This window comes from Onychostoma macrolepis, chromosome 21, assembly GCF_012432095.1.
Source record: "Onychostoma macrolepis isolate SWU-2019 chromosome 21, ASM1243209v1, whole genome shotgun sequence".
In the NCBI taxonomy this organism is placed as follows: domain Eukaryota; kingdom Metazoa; phylum Chordata; class Actinopteri; order Cypriniformes; family Cyprinidae; genus Onychostoma; species Onychostoma macrolepis.
In genome coordinates this window covers 14,502,120-14,520,136 of record NC_081175.1, presented here as the reverse complement: position 1 = coordinate 14,520,136, position 18,017 = coordinate 14,502,120, and the positions used below count along the sequence as shown (strand labels likewise).

Sequence of the window (18,017 nt, the reverse complement as noted above, 5' to 3'; positions counted from 1 at the left end):
CAAGAATACAAACATTCCCATTATGAAATGTAATTAGCAGCAGCTTAATATTCAGCCACTGCATTCAGAGTTTCTCAAGCGGTATGATAAATCCCTATCTCTGCTACTTGCAATTAAGGGAGTGTGTTTATGTCCTACCGCAGCTTCTGAATGTTGGAGGCAATCCCAGAGAGACGGTACATTCCATCAACCACTCCATGCTTCTCAATGAACTCAGTGCAGCTCTTGAGTACCTGGGGGACTAGAGGTTTAGACAAAATGTTACTGGAGCATCCTTTTTGGCACGTAAAGTGTGAGACTTGTCAAAATGCCAATGGAATAGAATGCCAGATTCTTTGTGCAGTAAATTTCAGATTTTGTAAGCTATAAATAACTTCAACGACTGCCGGAGACAGGCCCGATCGTCAGATAACAAGTCCGTGCTCTCCTGTATAAGCAGAGTTTATAGCTTCACATTTGCTCCAGTGGCATTAGACAAACTCCAGATCTCCAACGTGACCTTGCGATGTTTCAACCAGAGGAATCATAGTCACAGACAACCCTGACTGGCCTCTAGTCTTGACAAACTTTATCCGGCAGATGAGTGAGTCCAAGTCTCTCAGAGGCAGCTGTTCATCTACATTCCTGACATAACTGTCTGAAACACAAAATCCTCAAAAATGCAAGAAAGTTTAGTCTCTAAGCCATCTCAAAAATCATTCAGTCAGCGCTTCACAATAAGGATGGCCTGTGGCCACCGTGAGTGTGTTTCAGGCCAGTTAAAGGAGCTGTCACTTGCCCTATAAAGCCAGTAATACATTCTTCATGTCTTCAAAAGCTAAAGCTGTTTAGCTGGGAAACATAGATAAATTGTCAAAACTGAGAATGCTTCGTGACATTCTTGGAAGCATCAGTCAGAATGGTTTGAAAATGACAAACAAAATCGCAATCTTTTTTTCCTGCAAAAGTGTTTATAAATTTACAACCATCACTGAGGTAAATTATAGCTGAATAATTTCCAGTTGTTTATGCAAAACCTAGTAATTTGCTGTAAAGACAAGAAAAATAAAACAAATACAGTACCATTCAAATGTTTGGGGTCAGTAAGGTTTTTAAAGTTTTTGAAAAAAAAAAGAAAAGTCTCTTGGGCCCACCAAGGTTGCAATTATTTCAAGCTAAAACATTATCACAATTTTAAAAACAGTTTCCTATTTTAATATATTTTAAAATTCAACATTCTCCTGTGATGGCAAAGCTGAATTTTTAGTAGCCATTACTCCAGTCTTCAGTGTTATATTTCTTATTATCGATGTTGAAAATATTTGTGCTGCTTAATATTTTTTTCAGGATTATTTGGTTAATATAAAGCTCAAAAGCACATAATTTATTATAATACTAAAATATTCAATATTATTCAATAACTGTTTACATTACAAATGTCTTTACTGTCACTTCTGATCCAATTTAATACATCCTAGCTGACTAAAAGGATTATTTTCTTAATCTTAACGACCCCCTACTTTTGAATAGAAAGATTTTTTTGCCCAAAAAAAAAAAAAAAAAAGGCAGTGGAGCCAGTGGAAACATCAACAGGGCAACAATAAAACTACTGGCTCGATTTGGTCAGCAGAATTTTTTGAGCCCTTTCAATACTTTGAAAAATACAGCAAATTACTTCAGAAGCCAAGATCCTTATGGCACCAACTGAGAAAGAGAAAAATTTGATTAATGTGTTTTGTTCCCAAGCGAAACACTGTTCAAGAGTATAATAAGTGCATTGCAGGGAGGTCTGCAGAGCTTTATGTTAATATGACTGAGCCATACTAACGACTCTCTACTTGAATAAAGTGTTTTGCCATTTCGTCTCACGTTCCTCTGAGATCAGAGCGTCTGAGACGGAGGGTACACATTCAGCCATTACCCGTTTTACAAACACATTAAAGCTGAGTGGGCTCATGGGTGGGAGAGGACAGTGAAGAGAGCGAAAGGTTCAGATCTAGGTAGTAAACCTAAACTTTATCATCTATCTAACCAACTACAACGGATGACCTTTTGTAGGAAGACATTTTTAAAGAATACCAGGAATTTCTGCTTTGAGGATACTTGCTCCTGAGGGAAAGAATGTCCATTCTGAAACATTTAATAAAAGCAATGTTTTTTTTCCCCCTCCTTCTAAATGTAATGGTCGAGCAGTCGTATCAAGTTGCGTGGATCCCCTTTGAAAAGGACAAGGCTTAGATTTTAAGGGCAGGCAATGGCTCAGGGAGGATTTGAAGTCAAACAAATGGAGCAAATGCTGAAGGCTGCCAGGGAGCTTTGAATCAATGGGCAAGAAATCTCCAGACACGGCCCCCTAACCATTCCTCCTGACCTTTAGACCGCTTTAAGCCAATCAGATGCCATGACAACCTATGCAGCTAGATCCAAGGGTGATTCTAGAGGAGGGGGGTTAGCTATGCTTTCCAGCCCACCCACACGGTGTCACATTAGTGTCAAGCACTTTCTGGAGCATGAGTGCGAGTTTGAGTAGGACCAGAAGGGGGCAAATCTCACCGTCATGGCCAGAGTTGAGGAGATGTTCTCCTAGGTCACAGCCAAACACCCTCTCTCTGAGGATACCTCTTTGCTTCAGCTTCTGCTTGGTCGGCCTGGACTTCATGAATGTGCGCAGAAAAGTGATCAGTTTCCCGTGTTTCTTGGACACTGGAAGATAAAAATAAAGACATGCAAATTTACATAATATTTTCACATCAGGGAAAACTGCACTGTGAATCACAAGCAGCGCAACAACAAATGACCCCAAGAAAATCCGGTTTAACAACAGGCCAGTGCCAGCCACATCATGTCAGTGAGCCAAGATCTTATGAAGTAAAAAAGCAAAAGCACTAGGTTGTGTGAGAATAATGGGTTTAGGCATTAACCCTGTTCCTTTACTGAAGGAATTTCCCAAATCCTCCATTGGAAGTGTTGCTTGAATAACCTAGATCACAAAGGGCTGTTTCGTCAACCGAGCAGAATTATTAATTCACCCAAATTCCTCTGAGGGAAGTACATCCTCCATCTTTGGGTGTTTGTTCTACTTTTGGTAGAGCAAAATCAAACCACTTTATTCTCTGCATATCAATGCAACTGTTACAGAGGCGCAAGTACAGTAGCATATAAATCAACTATGAATGACTTCACAAGTCTAATCTAATCTCAGCATTGGAAGAAAAAAGCCTGAAAATGAGTGGCTGACAACATCTGTAAAAGTCTTCTCATGAAAGTAATAAATGTTTCCTTTCATTTCATTTTTGAAGGAGGCCAAGCAGGAAGGACGTCTCAAGCTGTTCGGTCTCTGGAGCAGCTTGCTTTGTTATTACACCCTGACACTAACCACCATGCCCAAAAACAAAACAAAACAAAACAAAACAAAAAAAAAAAAAAACACAATCAGCAGCCTGACCTAGAATTTGCATGAGAAGCTCTTGGACGATTCAGAGGAAACGTATCAAGAGAGAAATTCCAAGTATTTGACAGGAACACAAACGCACCAAAATAATTCCACTGGATTTGCTAGAAAACCTTGAGTCCTGTAATTGCTCATTTAACTTGGATTGTTCTGATGTTCCTCATAAAATATTAGCAAGCTTAAATATTACAAACCAAATAACTGTTTGCATAATGAAGCTGTATGAATCAGCAAACAATCTGTTGGCGGAAACAATTTCAGAGCTATTACAAATGCAGCTGGGATTCCTGAAAACCACAAACTCGTCCATCTGTGTTTATGTTTGTGGGCACATGTGGTGGATTTAGCAGGAGACGGAGTAAAAATGATTAGCAAAATAAATGCAAATATTACACTGTTATTTAACAGTTTAACTCCCTGGTGATTTCAAGGATGTGTGATTCTTTGCACGCTGAAACCACAGTGGACGTGGCAAGGGGACATCTGCCAGCTGTGATCTCATCTGTTCCTTTGTGTCTTTTTACCTTTTAAAAAGGCATATTATTCACAATTTTTCATCATAAAAGTTATCAATTTTTCCAACAAGCAGTTGCAGCTGGTCTCGATGCAATTAATCCTCTCATATCCAGTCGAGGTTAATAATAAAAAGAGCCGTTGTAGGAATTTCCTGTTCTACTTTCCAAGAGCCAATAAAGTAACTGCAACACATTTCACAGATCCTCTTATTCTGAACTCCACAACAAACCAAACACAGGGCATGTGCTGAACTTCACAGAAGCGGCAAGAAGACTTACTGAAGAATGAGTGTTTCCTCCAGGCTGCACTTTACCTCCGCTGAGGAGACACTGATGACGTTACAGCGCAACGTGCCTGACACATTATACGTTTTTCTTTTTTTCCCTCCAAATCAACACTCAGAACGTGACTTCCGATGACTTGCTAAAAATGTATTTTTAAGAAAACACAAATGACTTTGTTAAACTCATTAAGACTACTATTTTCTAATCGCAAAGTCAATAAAATGCATTTATCACAAATTAACACCAGTGCACACATTTAAAATGCTATTGTTTTCAGCACTACAAATGAATAAACCACACACAAATCTGGCTATAGAAAGCACTTCAGTCGCATCTACAAGTCTGAGATAGTTTAGCAATCTTATTAGCACTAAAACGGCAACTTCATAACTTACCTCAATGTGAAATATCCATGAAAAAAAAAGGACAGAAAAACAGTACTTGAGTATTCTTAAGTTTGCCAGGCTGCAGCTGCGGTAGAGAGCTCGAGACACAACGGTGAAGGATCATCACAGACCGCACTCCCTCTCTCACTCTCCCTGCCAGCCGGTAAAAGCTAATAGTCAGCATGCATTCTTTCCTCTCTGCTTTTTCCCTCCTCTCTTTCTTCTCGGAGTTTGTCCAGCCCCTAATATCAACTTTCAACAGTGCTGGCTTCTAACTGCAGAGATCGGGGCGTGAGCAGCCAGGCAACCCAGAGAGCGACAGTTTCAGCCTGCAGGCTGTTGCATTTATCAGATATCCACTATCGAGTGATGAATGTGCCCTGAAAGACAATGGCAATACAACACAGCTGTCTCCTGTGATGTTCTATTTAGGCTACAGCTTCAATACGACTTAGTAAAACTACAACAAAACAAGAAGCCAGACGAACATAAATATAACTCATTTGACTACACCACCAGGGCAACAACAATGCACTCTTTCATAGCCAAGTCCATGTTCCATTCAGCTTTTACAACCCAGACTGACATGGTACAGCAATAAGGAACTGACAAAGACAAGCTTGTCTGCACTCTAAAGCAACAGGTTTGTGGCCAAATTGTCAAACAACACACAGATGTGTGTTTTGCAAGGTAACGCTTGTGTTAAATGAACAATAAAAGTCAAAACATTAAGAAATAAAAAGTTGTAACTTTATAAATGTCTTTACTGTCACTTTTGAACATTAATGCATCGTTGCTAAATTACATCATTAATCATACTGACCCCAAACTTTCTAAAGGTAGTGTCTATACATAATGATAACACTACTAATAATGATAAAACAAAAACACAAACCATTATGAGAGTTAATAGGAATGTGCACGAGTACAACAAACACCAATAAACTGGTTTCCCAACCCAACAGCTAACAGAAGTTCACATAAAAGTGAACAGAACAGTTCAGAACAGACCAGTAAGGAAGTACACAATCCCCTGTAGGACAAACGGACACATATTGCTATGTAAACTTAATACAGTTTGTCTCATTCTCACACAGTTCCTTCCAGCTGTCTTGGCTTGTTCACAGAGGCAGCTGCCCTTTACTCCACTGAGAGGAAGACATTTTTGCCCCACAAGAAAGTTAGGAAGTGAGAGGGAGCTAAGGGAGCTACATCTGGAGCAGCACCTGCTACAGCTGAGAATAAGGGAATGAAATAAAAGCAACTTAGTCTGTGAATGTGAAAGTGTCTGCACAAGAACAAGAAATTATTATACTTCAGGCATTTTTATAACATACAATACGCCCTATTCATGCTTGAAAACCTTGGTAAATAAAATATTACAGCAACCTTTATCACTGTTACGTCACCTGCATGATAGGACAGTATGTGGTTAACCATTTACATGGGGCATTTGCTTAATGAGGTGAATGATTCATAAGGTATTTTGTGTCGTCTGATAGGCGCTTGCTGCTCGGCTAAATCTTTGCAGGGGAGCAGAGAGGTATGTTGTATTTGAGCATGTACAAAGGCAGTACACAAGAATGTGTTTGAGTCGCCATGGAGAGACTATAGTTCATATTGTCAGTAGACAAAGATGGGATTATTTTATAGCCTTTCCTAACCAGGGTCATGTAAATCAGCCCAGGAGTGTGTTGTAAAATAACTTCACAATAGGGCTTTCTGGTGCACTTGAAAGAGTGGTGGAACAGTGCCATAAACTGAAGTTACAAGCTTCATTTCAAATACAGACACATTAAGTGTTGACACAGTCAAATAAGTATAGATGCAATGATATTAAAACAATTATCAGTATCGACTAGAATTTTCATGTTAAGGATGACAAGCAATAAATAACAGACATTAAAATCCTATTCTATTTTGTCTACATAAATGAAAAATTAAACAGTAAAACTAAAATCAATCAATTTAAATGATTCATGATTTTAGACATCATAGTGCACAGTATGAAAATAATTAAAGTTATTTATTTTTATTATATTTTAAGTGCCTGTTTATTGATGGCAAAGATAATCAACATGCAACAATAGGGATGATGAGTATGCACAATGAAATATACAACACTGGCTAATATTCCCATATGGCTGATAACTGATAAATGGCATTACAATTCTATACTATTTAAAGCTGCAGTCCATAAGTTTTGCCTCTTTGTCGCCATCTCTGTTTGAAAACCTGGAATTGCAGCTCTGTGAGAATTATCTTCCGTGCGTGGGGTTGTGATCCGGTGTAAAGATTAACTTTAAGTGAACATTTAACGATGACAAAGGTAATCTAAACATAAAAATAGGGGAAATAAGCATGTACAATTAAATATTGTTTGGCAGCCAAAATAGTCTCTACACATCATGCATCTCTAGAAGTAAAATAAAATGCAAAAACATTGTTAAACAGTAACATGCATTCAAATGCAGGTCAAAAGAGAGAGAAAGTGCTATCAGGGTAAATCTATAAGACAAGGGTCAAAGTCACACACTAGAGACACCAGAAGAGTGTTAAGTGAAAAACGAGACTCTATATTTGTAGTGCTTGCATCTAATCTTCATATAGTTAACACGTGGTGTTAGGAAAGACCAGTTCTAAAAACTACATTCTAAAGATACAGAGTGCCAGTAGTGTTCAGAGCACCCGTGAGTGGTAGGCGACCGTGCGGAGATGCACAGGAGAGTTCAGGGTTAGTCCGTGTTAGACATAGTACATGGATAAACTGTTTGGTCTACCTGAGCTCAGCCTGTAGGGGTTTAATGGGTCGGGTGCCCATGCACTGTCCTGCTTTACACTCTCCATCTCCAAATCTGTATGCCGGGAGGAGAGAAGGGGAGAGGGAGGGACCTAGTTAGAGAACACGAGAACAACAGCTGCACATGCAGCTCTATTAGCTTAGCAGTCTTTCAGGAGAGTTTCCCCCCTCACTCCACATTTCCTGGCCACTGGGAAAGTTTCACAACAGTTCTGAAGCGGCTATAAATGATAATAAACAAGACGGTGCAGTAAAATGCACGTGAAGACAAACACTAGACTAACATGTATAAGAGTGCTCTAAGTTGCAATGCAAGAGAGAAACAGTTTTATGATACTGCCAAAAGACAACTTATGCATGCAGGGAGAAAGTGTGATAAAATAATGATAATGTGTGTGTGTGTGTGTGTGTGTGTGTGCGCGTTTTTGTGACAAATGAGGACAAGGGTATGACATCGGTATTTCAAGGAGAAGGTGACTTCAGGACATTACCCCATGTCCCCACTTTTCAAAACACTTATAAATCACACAGAATGGAGTGTATTGAAAATCTGAAATAGCACAAAGTTTCCTGTAAGGGGTAGGGTTAGGTGTAGGGCAATAGCACATACAGTTTGAACATTATAAAAACCATTATGCCTATGGGATGTCCCCACTTTTCACAAAAACAAACGTGTGCGCACGTGTGTGTGTGTGTGTGCGTGTGCGCATGAGAAAAAGAGAGCAGGAGATGGAGGGTGTGAGACTATATGTATTTTGTGTTTAAAGGGATAGTTAACAATACAAAAATGAAATGGTCAGCATTTACTTGGCCTTATGTCATTCCAAACCGGTACGCTAACCAGTTACTTTCCAGCTCACACAAAACCAAAAAACAAAAACCCAAACAAAAACAAACAAAAAAAAGGCCAAAAAATAAACAAAGAATAAAAGAATATATAAAAAACAAAAAAAAAAAACAAAAAAAAAAAAACCAGTCTCTTTCCAGCTCACACAAAACATTGTCCAAAAAACAAACAAAAAAGAATATACAAACAAGACACTAACGAAAAAACAAACAAACAAGAAAAAAATAAATAAACAGAAGATAACCAAAAATTATATATATATATATATATATATAGTGGTATGCCAAAGTTTGGGCACCCCTGTAAATTTTCATGATTTTCCTTTATAAATCATTGGTTGTCTGGATAAGAAATTTCAGTTAAATATATCATATAGGAGACAAACACAGTGATATTTGAGAAGTGAAATAAAGTTTATATGATTTATGGAAAGTGTGCAATAATTATTTAAACAAAATTAGGCATGTGCATAAATTTAGGCACCACAAAAGAAAAATTAACTCAATATTTTGTGCATCCTCCTTTTGCAGAAATAACAGCCTCTAAACGCTTTCTATAGCTTCCAATTAGAGTCTGGATTCTGGCAGAAGGTATTTTGGACCATTCTTCTTTACAAAACATCTCCAGTTCAGTCAGGTTTGATGGTTTCCGAGCATGGACAGCCCGCTTTAAATCACACCACAAATTTTCAATAATATTCAGGTCTGGGGACTGAGATGGCCATTCCAGAACGTTGTACTTGTTCCTCTGCATGAATGCCTTAGTAGATTTTGAGCAGTGTTTAGGGTCGTTGTCTTGTTGAAAGATCCAGCCCCGGCGCAACTTCAACTTTGTCACTGATTCCTGGACATTGTTCTCCAGAATCTGCTGATATTGAGTGGAATCCATGCGACCCTCAACTTTAACAAGATTCCCAGTCCCTGCACTGGCCACACAGCCCCACAGCATGATGGAACCACCACCAAATTTTACTGTAGGTAGCAAGTGTTTTTCTTGGAATGCTGTGTTGTTTTTCCGCCATGCATAACGCCCGTTGTTTTGCCCAAATAACTCTATTTTAGTTTCATCAGTCCACAGCACCTTATTCCAAAATTAAGCTGGCTTGTCCAAATGTGCTTTAGCATACCTCAAGCGACACCGTTTGTGGCGTGTGCAGAGAAAAGGCTTTTTCCGCATTACTCGTCCATACAGCATCTCCTTGTGTAAAGTGCGCTGAATAGTTGAACGATGCACAGTGACACCATCTGCAGCAAGATGATGTTGTAGGTCTTTGGAGCTGGTCTGTGGGTTGACTGTGACTGTTCTCACCATCCTGCGCCTGCTTATCTGAGATTTTTCTTGGTCTGCCACTGGCCTTAACTAGAACTGTGCCTCTGGTCTTCCAATTCCTCACAATGTTCCTCACAGTTGAAACTGAGAGCTTAAATCTCTGAGACAGCTTTCTGTATCCTTCCCCTAAACCATGATGTTCAACAATCATTGTTTTCAGGTCATCTGAGAGTTGTTTTGAGGCTCCCATGTTGCCACTCTTTAGAGAAGATGCAAAGAGGAGAAACACTTACAATTGGCCTCCTTTAAATACTTTCTCATGATTGGATTCACCTGTGTATGGAGGTCAAGGGTCACTGAGGTTACCAAACCAATATTGAGTTCTAATAATCAGTGCTAAAGGTATTGAAATCAATAAAATGACAAGGGTGCCTAAATTTATGCACATGCCTAATTTTGTTTAAATAATTCTTGCACACTTTCCATAAATCATATAAACTTTATTTCACTTCTCAAATATCACTGTGTTTGTCTCCTATATGATATATTTAACTGAAATTTCTTATCCAGACAACCAATGATTTATAAAGGAAAATCATGAAAATTTACAGGGGTGCCCAAACTTTGGCATACCACTGTGTATATATATATATATATATTTTAATTAATTTAATTAAAAATTAAAAAGTCCATGCTCCATGGAGAAAAAAAGTCATGAGTTTGGAACAACAAAGGTGAGTACATGTTGACATTATTTATTTCTGGGTGAACTAGCCCTTTAAGGCAAAACGAGAGGCGTTGGGGAGAGTATACCAGCACGCACAGGGTGGGAACAGACTCCAGGAGGCCGGCCGCAGACCAGAGCAGGGGGACGCTGAGGGAGCAGTGGAGGAAGCATGGTCAAATAACACATCACACATGCATGCAATAAGTGCAAAGCAATGCAACATACATTCCAAATACAGTGTCAGAGTCAGTACATGTACAAGCTATGAAAAATAGAGCTAAACCCCAGCAAAAAGCTTCTGCATAGTCAAAGAAATTAATGTACCTCATTTGTTTCTTGCATTGGCCTTAATAATGAAACAGTAAAAAGCATTGCTGTAATTACGGCCAAGAGCCCCGGGGCTCTTTTTTCGGGCTGATTACACTGTGCTGTGCCACATCATTGCATCTCTGCGATAATATTAATCCTACAAGGCGATGTGTACCACAGAGCCCTACCACCCACCCACTGCAAGCCAGCATTCTGATTGGTCCGATGAGTCATGATGATGATGATGATGATGATGATGATTCACCCCTCTGCAGATGCCAATAAGCATTGATTTGATACACAAAATGGCTAAAACCAAACAGAAACGGCTGCAGGTGATGGATAAGTCTCTGGATGGCTTGGCAGGCCAGTTAGTCCAAGTTATGATGTAAACTGACCTCTCTTAAAGCAGTCCGCATGGTCCACAGCCTCTCCAAATATGACTAAATGTATTGCTCTTGTTAGGATTGTGAAAGCTAGCAACAGCCTATTTGAGATTTTATTAATCAAGTTGTTTTTTTCGACGTTTCAGTACTTTCAGAGATATTCTGTAAATAGGGGAAATAAGTCGTACCATTCTGTGCCACAGTGTGTGATGTACATTAAAGGCACATACTCTCCAACAAACCATCAGGAGTGAAATGAGGGAAAGCAAACAACTGTGCAACACAGATTAAACTATGAATGTAATAAATGAAAAGGGTCAAAGGGTTCCTTCGTGAGGAGGGAGAAAAAAAAATAAAAAATGTAGACTGGGTGTGAACCACAAATTTCACATGCAGTCTGTTGACAACGTGCTTCGAAATCTGAAAACCTTGCATGTCTCACAACCAATTTGTTGAAATCTGAAGTGACACTTTCTTAAAAAGCAGCTGTGCCCTTCCCAAGGACGACAGGCTCTAAAACAACAAATAGCAGCTTGTAGTCTTCTCTTCATGGAGGTTTGAAGATCTGTGATTCAAGCAACAGGACCCAGAGGCTCCAGTCAGCACCTGTTCCAGCTCACTCAAATACACACACCACACAGACTCAATCCATGGCTGATTCAACACGTCACTTCTTATACACTTTGCTCCAATCCACTCTCTCTCCAATATGATTAATATCTCACTGCAACACATGAGTAACAAGCTAACCTTCCAAAACCTGCATCTTTTCAAAGGCCCAGCAGCCTCAGGAGGAATCTGAATGCATATGAACAGCAAGTGTGACCTTGCGTTCGCTTTCCTGATGATGTTTGCTGGGTTGCTGGGTTGCTGCGGTTTATAATGCTCTGCAGTAGAAGTAAGCTGTTATGGGATGGTTAATACAGACGTGAGCAGAGGAACCGATGAGCTGTCCCAGCAGGATTTGAGGTATGTGTGTGTGTGTTTTGTGGTACCTGGTTTTGGCACTGAGTTGGTAACAGACTGTGGGACCTTGTCGTTTATCAGCTCCACACACTCGCTGGGAAAGAAGCCAACCTGTGAAGAGCAGAGAAGGTTTGAAAAGCTTCTTCTCTCTCTGGAGACAGACATGCCAATGCTCATCGTATCACTCTACATTCTGCACTTAGTCACATTCAGAAAATAACATGTTACTGTGTCATAACAAACTATAACTGTGTTAATATATTATAATAATTCTTAGGCAAACTAATGAGCTAAAATAATGAAAATAGTGAATTCTGAACATTTTTATGCACAGTCATGTGATAATATCTGCTAGATTATATTAATAGTTTTATTTGTTTAATCACAACTAGAGGTTTCTAAAAATGCAGCCCTATCTCATTTAATTAATGATCGTATTTTGAGCCCACCGGAGTGATGAAGTGAAAACAGGCATCTATATGCTTTCATGCTGCATCAGCATATCTAGAATGATTTGTAACTCAAATTAGAAGAGCTGAGAAAACAATAATATACACTACCGTTTAAAATTTTGGGGTCTTTTTGGGGCATTTTTAAAAAGTCTCTTAATCTCATCAGGGTACATTTATTTGATCAATACAGTAAAATACAGTAAAAATAGCAGTAAATTCAATTAAGATTTAAATTTCCACTTTTCTATTTTAATGTATTTAAAAAAAATGCAATTTCTTTTTGGAACAACAAAGCTACATTTTCAGCAGCTGTTACTCTAGTCTTCAGAGATCAATCAAATGTGCTGATCTGGTGCTCAATTATTTTGTATTATTATCAATGTTGAAAACAGTTGTGATGCTTAATATTTTTGCGGAAATCATGATACATTATTTTATGCTGCTTTGATGAATAGAAAGTTCAAAAGAACAACACTTTTTTGAAATAGAAATATTTTGTAAAATTCTAAATGTCTTCTCTATCACTTGTGATTCATTTCATGTTTCCTTGCTTGAAAATTTTTTAATTAAAAATAAAAGCATATATCTCTTACTGACCCCAAACTTTTTGTACTTTTTTTATACTTGAATTGCACTGTATGTAAACAGAAGTTGGGGTAAATGCTATATTTGCTATATTGCCACTGAAAATATTACGTTAACTGATCTATTTGCATGATTGCAAATACTTGCAATTTTCTGTTATACATTCCATACTGTTCTTGTTAATTATAATAATTTAATGCCAGGACAATGGAGGATGCCAGGACAAAGTTTAAGTAATTTTTTTTATTGTGTGGGGGGGTGACATTCTAGTTTCATATCAAAGAAAAAAATCTCTGAAAACAATAACATGAGGATTATATATTTCAAGGCCTAACTTATAAACCTGCAGATAAAAGGACCTGAAAGAAGATTCAAAGTTCAGTCTCTCATGCACTAACATGAACTAAAAGGACACACAGAGGCAATTGTACATGCTTGCCATATTTTACAACCTAAAGTTTGATCACCTACTAACCAATTTATGAATTTTATTCAGAATATTTTATTCAGATTTATGAATCAAGGCCATGACAAAAGACAAGGCTTTCTGTATCATATGAGTTTATCTTGCAGAAAACATTAACCATGTCTATTAGTATAACCTTTACTGTGTGACCAATCACAGACCTTTTAGCAAAGCTCAGTCTCTTCTACACTAGAACTTGATTATGACTCTGACGACCCTGCTGACATCAGTGTGTGCTGATTCTCGTGGTGGCAGCTGGCATTGCTGCGCACTCTTTTTCCATGCAGACAGATGCTGGCTACCTGACCCAGCTGCAGGCTGCCAGAGCTCAGTGTCAGGCTGCCCCCCGATGGATCCAGCACACATGCCACCATGAACTGGTCTCCCTACAAAGGCCCTCGATGTGACTCACTGGAGATGCAGAAATGGCATAACATGCCAAAGCACTGAATACCAACAGGGCCAAACAAAGACGGCAATGCTGGGCATATGCTCGTGGGCCAATAAGAGAGCATAGTTTGGCAATTTGGCAGAATGTTAAGTGACTCACGAGTGGGTCTCACCCATGCACACGGGTGAAAGATGAGCCAAACTCATCTATTAAACTGGACTGGATTCTTTTACACATAGACTATGTTTTGCACTGACAACTGAGATCATCATTTTGTTAGTCATATTTGGTAATATGAGAAATTACATCTTGCTTTTGACACTTTACTAGGTGGTGACAAAGCATTTACCAAATGGATTAAGCAATACTTTTTTTTCTTTTCTTTTTTTAGAAAATGTAACAATTTAAAATGTTACTGTTACAATTAACTACAGTTTTATCAAATTTAAATGATGTCTATTTGATTATATGAAAAGTGATTTTAATCAAGTATAACATTTAACTGTCATTTTAAACATGAATCAATTTAATATTTGTCTGTTTGTTCATTTGAAAAGAGTTTTATTAATGCATTATTTTATACTGATACATTTTTAGATGCAAATCATTTTCAACGTAAATTAAACAACTAAGTCTGTTTTTTGCAAATTCAAAGTGTATTTAATTTTAAACATTTAAACAATCTCTTGTCTATTTGTCACTTTGAAAAATGACTTGATTATGCATTATTTTAAATGAATCAGTTTAATTTTAAACACTTCATTTTAAACATGAATAAACTATTTATTTGTCAATATAAAAAGTGAGATATTTGTCTATTTACATTCTTATTTTTTTAATTATTAAACTGGTTCTTTTTTTATTTTTAAATAGCACTTTTAGTTCCTCCATAGTAGCCAAATGGCGGGCTGTCAAACCCATAGTTTGCAGGTTCAAGCCTTATTGAAGACTGGAGAGTTACTGTGATCACAGTGAAAGCACTTAATCGTCAGTTGCTCCAGGGGGACTCTACCTGCAATTTCTAAACTGCCATGTACACTTGAAATAGAGGGCTAAATCATGCAGAACAAACCTGGAAACCATGTTTTCCTCTCCACCAGGTGGTGTCCTCTTTGGGTGGCATGTCTATTACAGAAACAATATCCCCCACCTGAGAAAGAGAGAGAGAGAGAGAGAGAGAGAGAAATTAATCCAAGACTCCTCACAAAATAATCATTATTAGTATGACAATCACACTAGAGGTCTTCATGGGCCCAAAAATTTGCACCCAAACCCAAAGAGACCCGTAAATATGCTGCGCGGAACCGACCCGGACCCGTGTTTTATTTGAAAGTGGGACCCGAATCCGTGCAGACCCGAGAAATGCCTTTAAATGTACTACCCGGACCCAACGCGGACCCGACCATTATTTGAAAGTTGGACCCGAATCCGGCTGGGAAGACACAGACCCGACTGCACCCGTCCTGATCGGCACATATTACACAGCAAATGCTATTGAGTCAATAAATAAGAAAAAAAAAAAAAAGGAAAAAAAAAAAGATTTTTTACCTTAACTATTGTTAAGTAGCCTTCTCCCTGACTGCGATACATACAATCCTCCTTGCCAATAAATTTCCATCCAAGGCTGTTCCTCTCTCTTGCCAACTGAAAGAGCCTTCCTAATCCACTCATTATTCCAGCTTCAAAAGTCTATTTGCTGTCACGGTTGGAGATGGATGACTAATGCAACTTTGCATTTTATTTAATTTTTTTTCTCTCGAGTCAACTTCGACTGTTGCATTTACCGTTTTGAACTACAATAGCAATACTTTTTGTTGGTTGTAATAAAGACTTGAAGCAATTAATTTTTAGCAAAAAACTTACAGAACAAGAAGTGCGTTACACTTTACTGCATGCATGTTCAATAACAGGTGCGTCTCTTCTTCAGTTTTGTTTCAGGTTTTTTTTTTTTTTCTTCACATCACTCATGAAAAATCCATGATCACCGTCCGCTTGCAGTACTACATTAACTCCGCCCAAGCTCTGCTTCTGGCGGCTGAGGTAACGAGTTTTTTTTTTTTTCACATTTCCCGCTCACACTTTTCTCATCCTAATTTTACAAACTGCAAGTTACAAAACACACGCAAGCTGACTGACACTGATCACTGGCGGATGCGGTGTTCTCCGGGTATCGGGTCCCCTGTGAAGACCTCTAAATCACACATCTTCAATACTGCATTAATCTGTCTTCATTTTTATCCCAGTCACCTCAAATGACAGCTCATCAGCTGCCTGGGCAATGTAGCGCTTGATCACGTGGGCCGCTGCGATAGCTGGAACATTTATGGATGATTCCTCATGCACCAGCAAGTGATTCCCTTTGTTGTCAACCTGGAGAAAGAGATAAATATGACACCCCAGCTAATGGCAACATTGAATATATGTTCAGTGAACATTCCTCATCCTATTCAAGTGAATAATCAGCTATCTCTGCTCGAACGGTATCAAATCAGTACCTCCATCCATGTGAGGGCCGGCCCACAGTTGATCTTATTATCAGCAATCGCTGAGAGACGGGAGAGGTAAGCCATCAGCATCTGGGAAATTGCCTGTTGGGTGAAAGAGCGAGAGAGGGAGGGTAAAGCTAGTGTGACAACTTCCAAGGGGGTAATTCTATAAATACAGAGTACTTTTACAGGGAGGTTAAAAGCTCACATAAACCTAAGATGAATGGTTTGAGTTAGCATACTTTTTCATTAGAAAATGATAGGGTAGGTGTAGGGAATGCAGCTTTCTGTGTAGAAACTGTGTCGAGTTTCGACATAAAACATTCAGAATTAAAATCTATGCGTATTTTGAGTAAGCAACTCAGCTGCATTTGCATTTCTACACACTCAAAAACAAACAATGCTAGTCTCTTCAGTGTAATATGCCGTAAAAGGCTTGGTATACATTTATTTGTTGCTAAACAGTTATTGTTTTTTGGAGTGTATGTTTGGTGACTGTGGCTACTTTAAAATGGTTCCAATTGCACGGTGAGATATAAAATGATTTGGATTATACTTCCACATGGCTTGCATAAAAACTAATATAGCAGAAGGAGGTGAGGTGGAGATGTTTTATATTTATACAGCTCAAAAGATCAGTCTAATAAAAGAGCTCAACCACACATCTGTTTCTAAAACAACTTCTATTTAAACCCCATTACATACAGAAGTTATAATAAAAAAATGTCCTAGTGGAAAATAGAGACAGGAGGGTGTCAGCACATCAACAAAGAGCTTAACATTAAAACCTGCGATTTAAAAAAAAAAAGAAAAAAAAGAAAAAGGAATTTCATTGTGGTACGGCACCAAGCCTATAGAAGCTCTGAAGAAAGTGTGTTTTTGTGTGTGTGCGCTTTACACATGATTTTTTTAGGTAGAGAAAATTAAAGAGCATTTCTTAAATAGGTTTTCTCTCTGTCTGTGATTCTCCACATCCGAGTTTGGTCTGCAGCATTTGTTTTAAATGGCATAATGCATCTATGCGTGTATTAATCTGTAGTACTGTAAATACAGACAAAGAAGGTCAAAAAAGAACTCATTACTTAATCAAGTGCAAAACAACTCTCTTTTTACCTTGCCAAAAAAAGCTCTGCACACAGCAAGCCGTTTTAGTGCATGTTTCTTTAAATGCTAATGAGCTCTGCCCCTCTCTTCCGTGGGGTGACGAGCAATTCTCATGAGACTATTTACTTTAGCCGCTGAACTTGCTAACTAGCACGTTATTAGGAAAGGCGATTTGCTAAGATTCATAAAAGAACCTTATACTCACTTCTTGATGAGGCTGGATCACGAATGATTCGTGCAAACATAAATGCATTTAGGTAGATTCGCATTCCCTTCAAAAACAAAATCCACTGTGTCTTCAGTGGCTCAGATGTCGGCAGTAAATGACGACTGCTATGTTTATTACATCATCCAACAACAGAACACCTCAATCGCTTAGGAGACATTCTGGTCTACACCTGCTCTGGTGTCGAAACGATGGCGGACTGATGACAGCTCACTCAGGGCGGGTCTAAGGTAAAATGCCGGTGTCAATCAACAATCGTGGGAGGGGCCTGGGTCTGTATGATGTCACACAGCCAAGAAGCTGAGAACGGCTTGATTTTGAAAAAGGGGATATTATTTATAGGGATTTAAAAAAAAAACAACAACATTGGGTGGATTTTTATCATTA

General features: G+C 38.5%; 1 protein-coding gene across 7 annotated transcripts in view; it reads right to left on the bottom strand.

The window, feature by feature from the left end:
• The window catches only part of arhgap32b (Rho GTPase activating protein 32b), a 103,916-nt gene that overhangs the window by 10,125 nt on the left and 75,774 nt on the right, over positions 1 to 18,017 (bottom strand). For 3 of the 7 annotated variants that reach the window (XM_058757518.1, XM_058757520.1, XM_058757523.1), the window contains 8 exons: positions 16,310 to 16,402; positions 16,062 to 16,184; positions 14,887 to 14,964; positions 11,950 to 12,031; positions 10,356 to 10,406; positions 7,397 to 7,471; positions 2,533 to 2,682; positions 139 to 241 (listed from right to left, as the gene is read on the bottom strand). In XM_058757518.1, the coding sequence (XP_058613501.1) occupies positions 139 to 241; positions 2,533 to 2,682; positions 7,397 to 7,471; positions 10,356 to 10,406; positions 11,950 to 12,031; positions 14,887 to 14,964; positions 16,062 to 16,184; positions 16,310 to 16,402 (755 nt within the window). Of the gene's footprint in view, positions 1 to 138; positions 242 to 2,532; positions 2,683 to 4,625; positions 5,267 to 7,396; positions 7,472 to 10,355; positions 10,407 to 11,949; positions 12,032 to 14,886; positions 14,965 to 16,061; positions 16,185 to 16,309; positions 16,403 to 18,017 lie in introns of those variants that run through there. The other 4 variants (XM_058757521.1, XM_058757522.1, XM_058757519.1 and 1 more) reach the window with 3 other exon arrangements.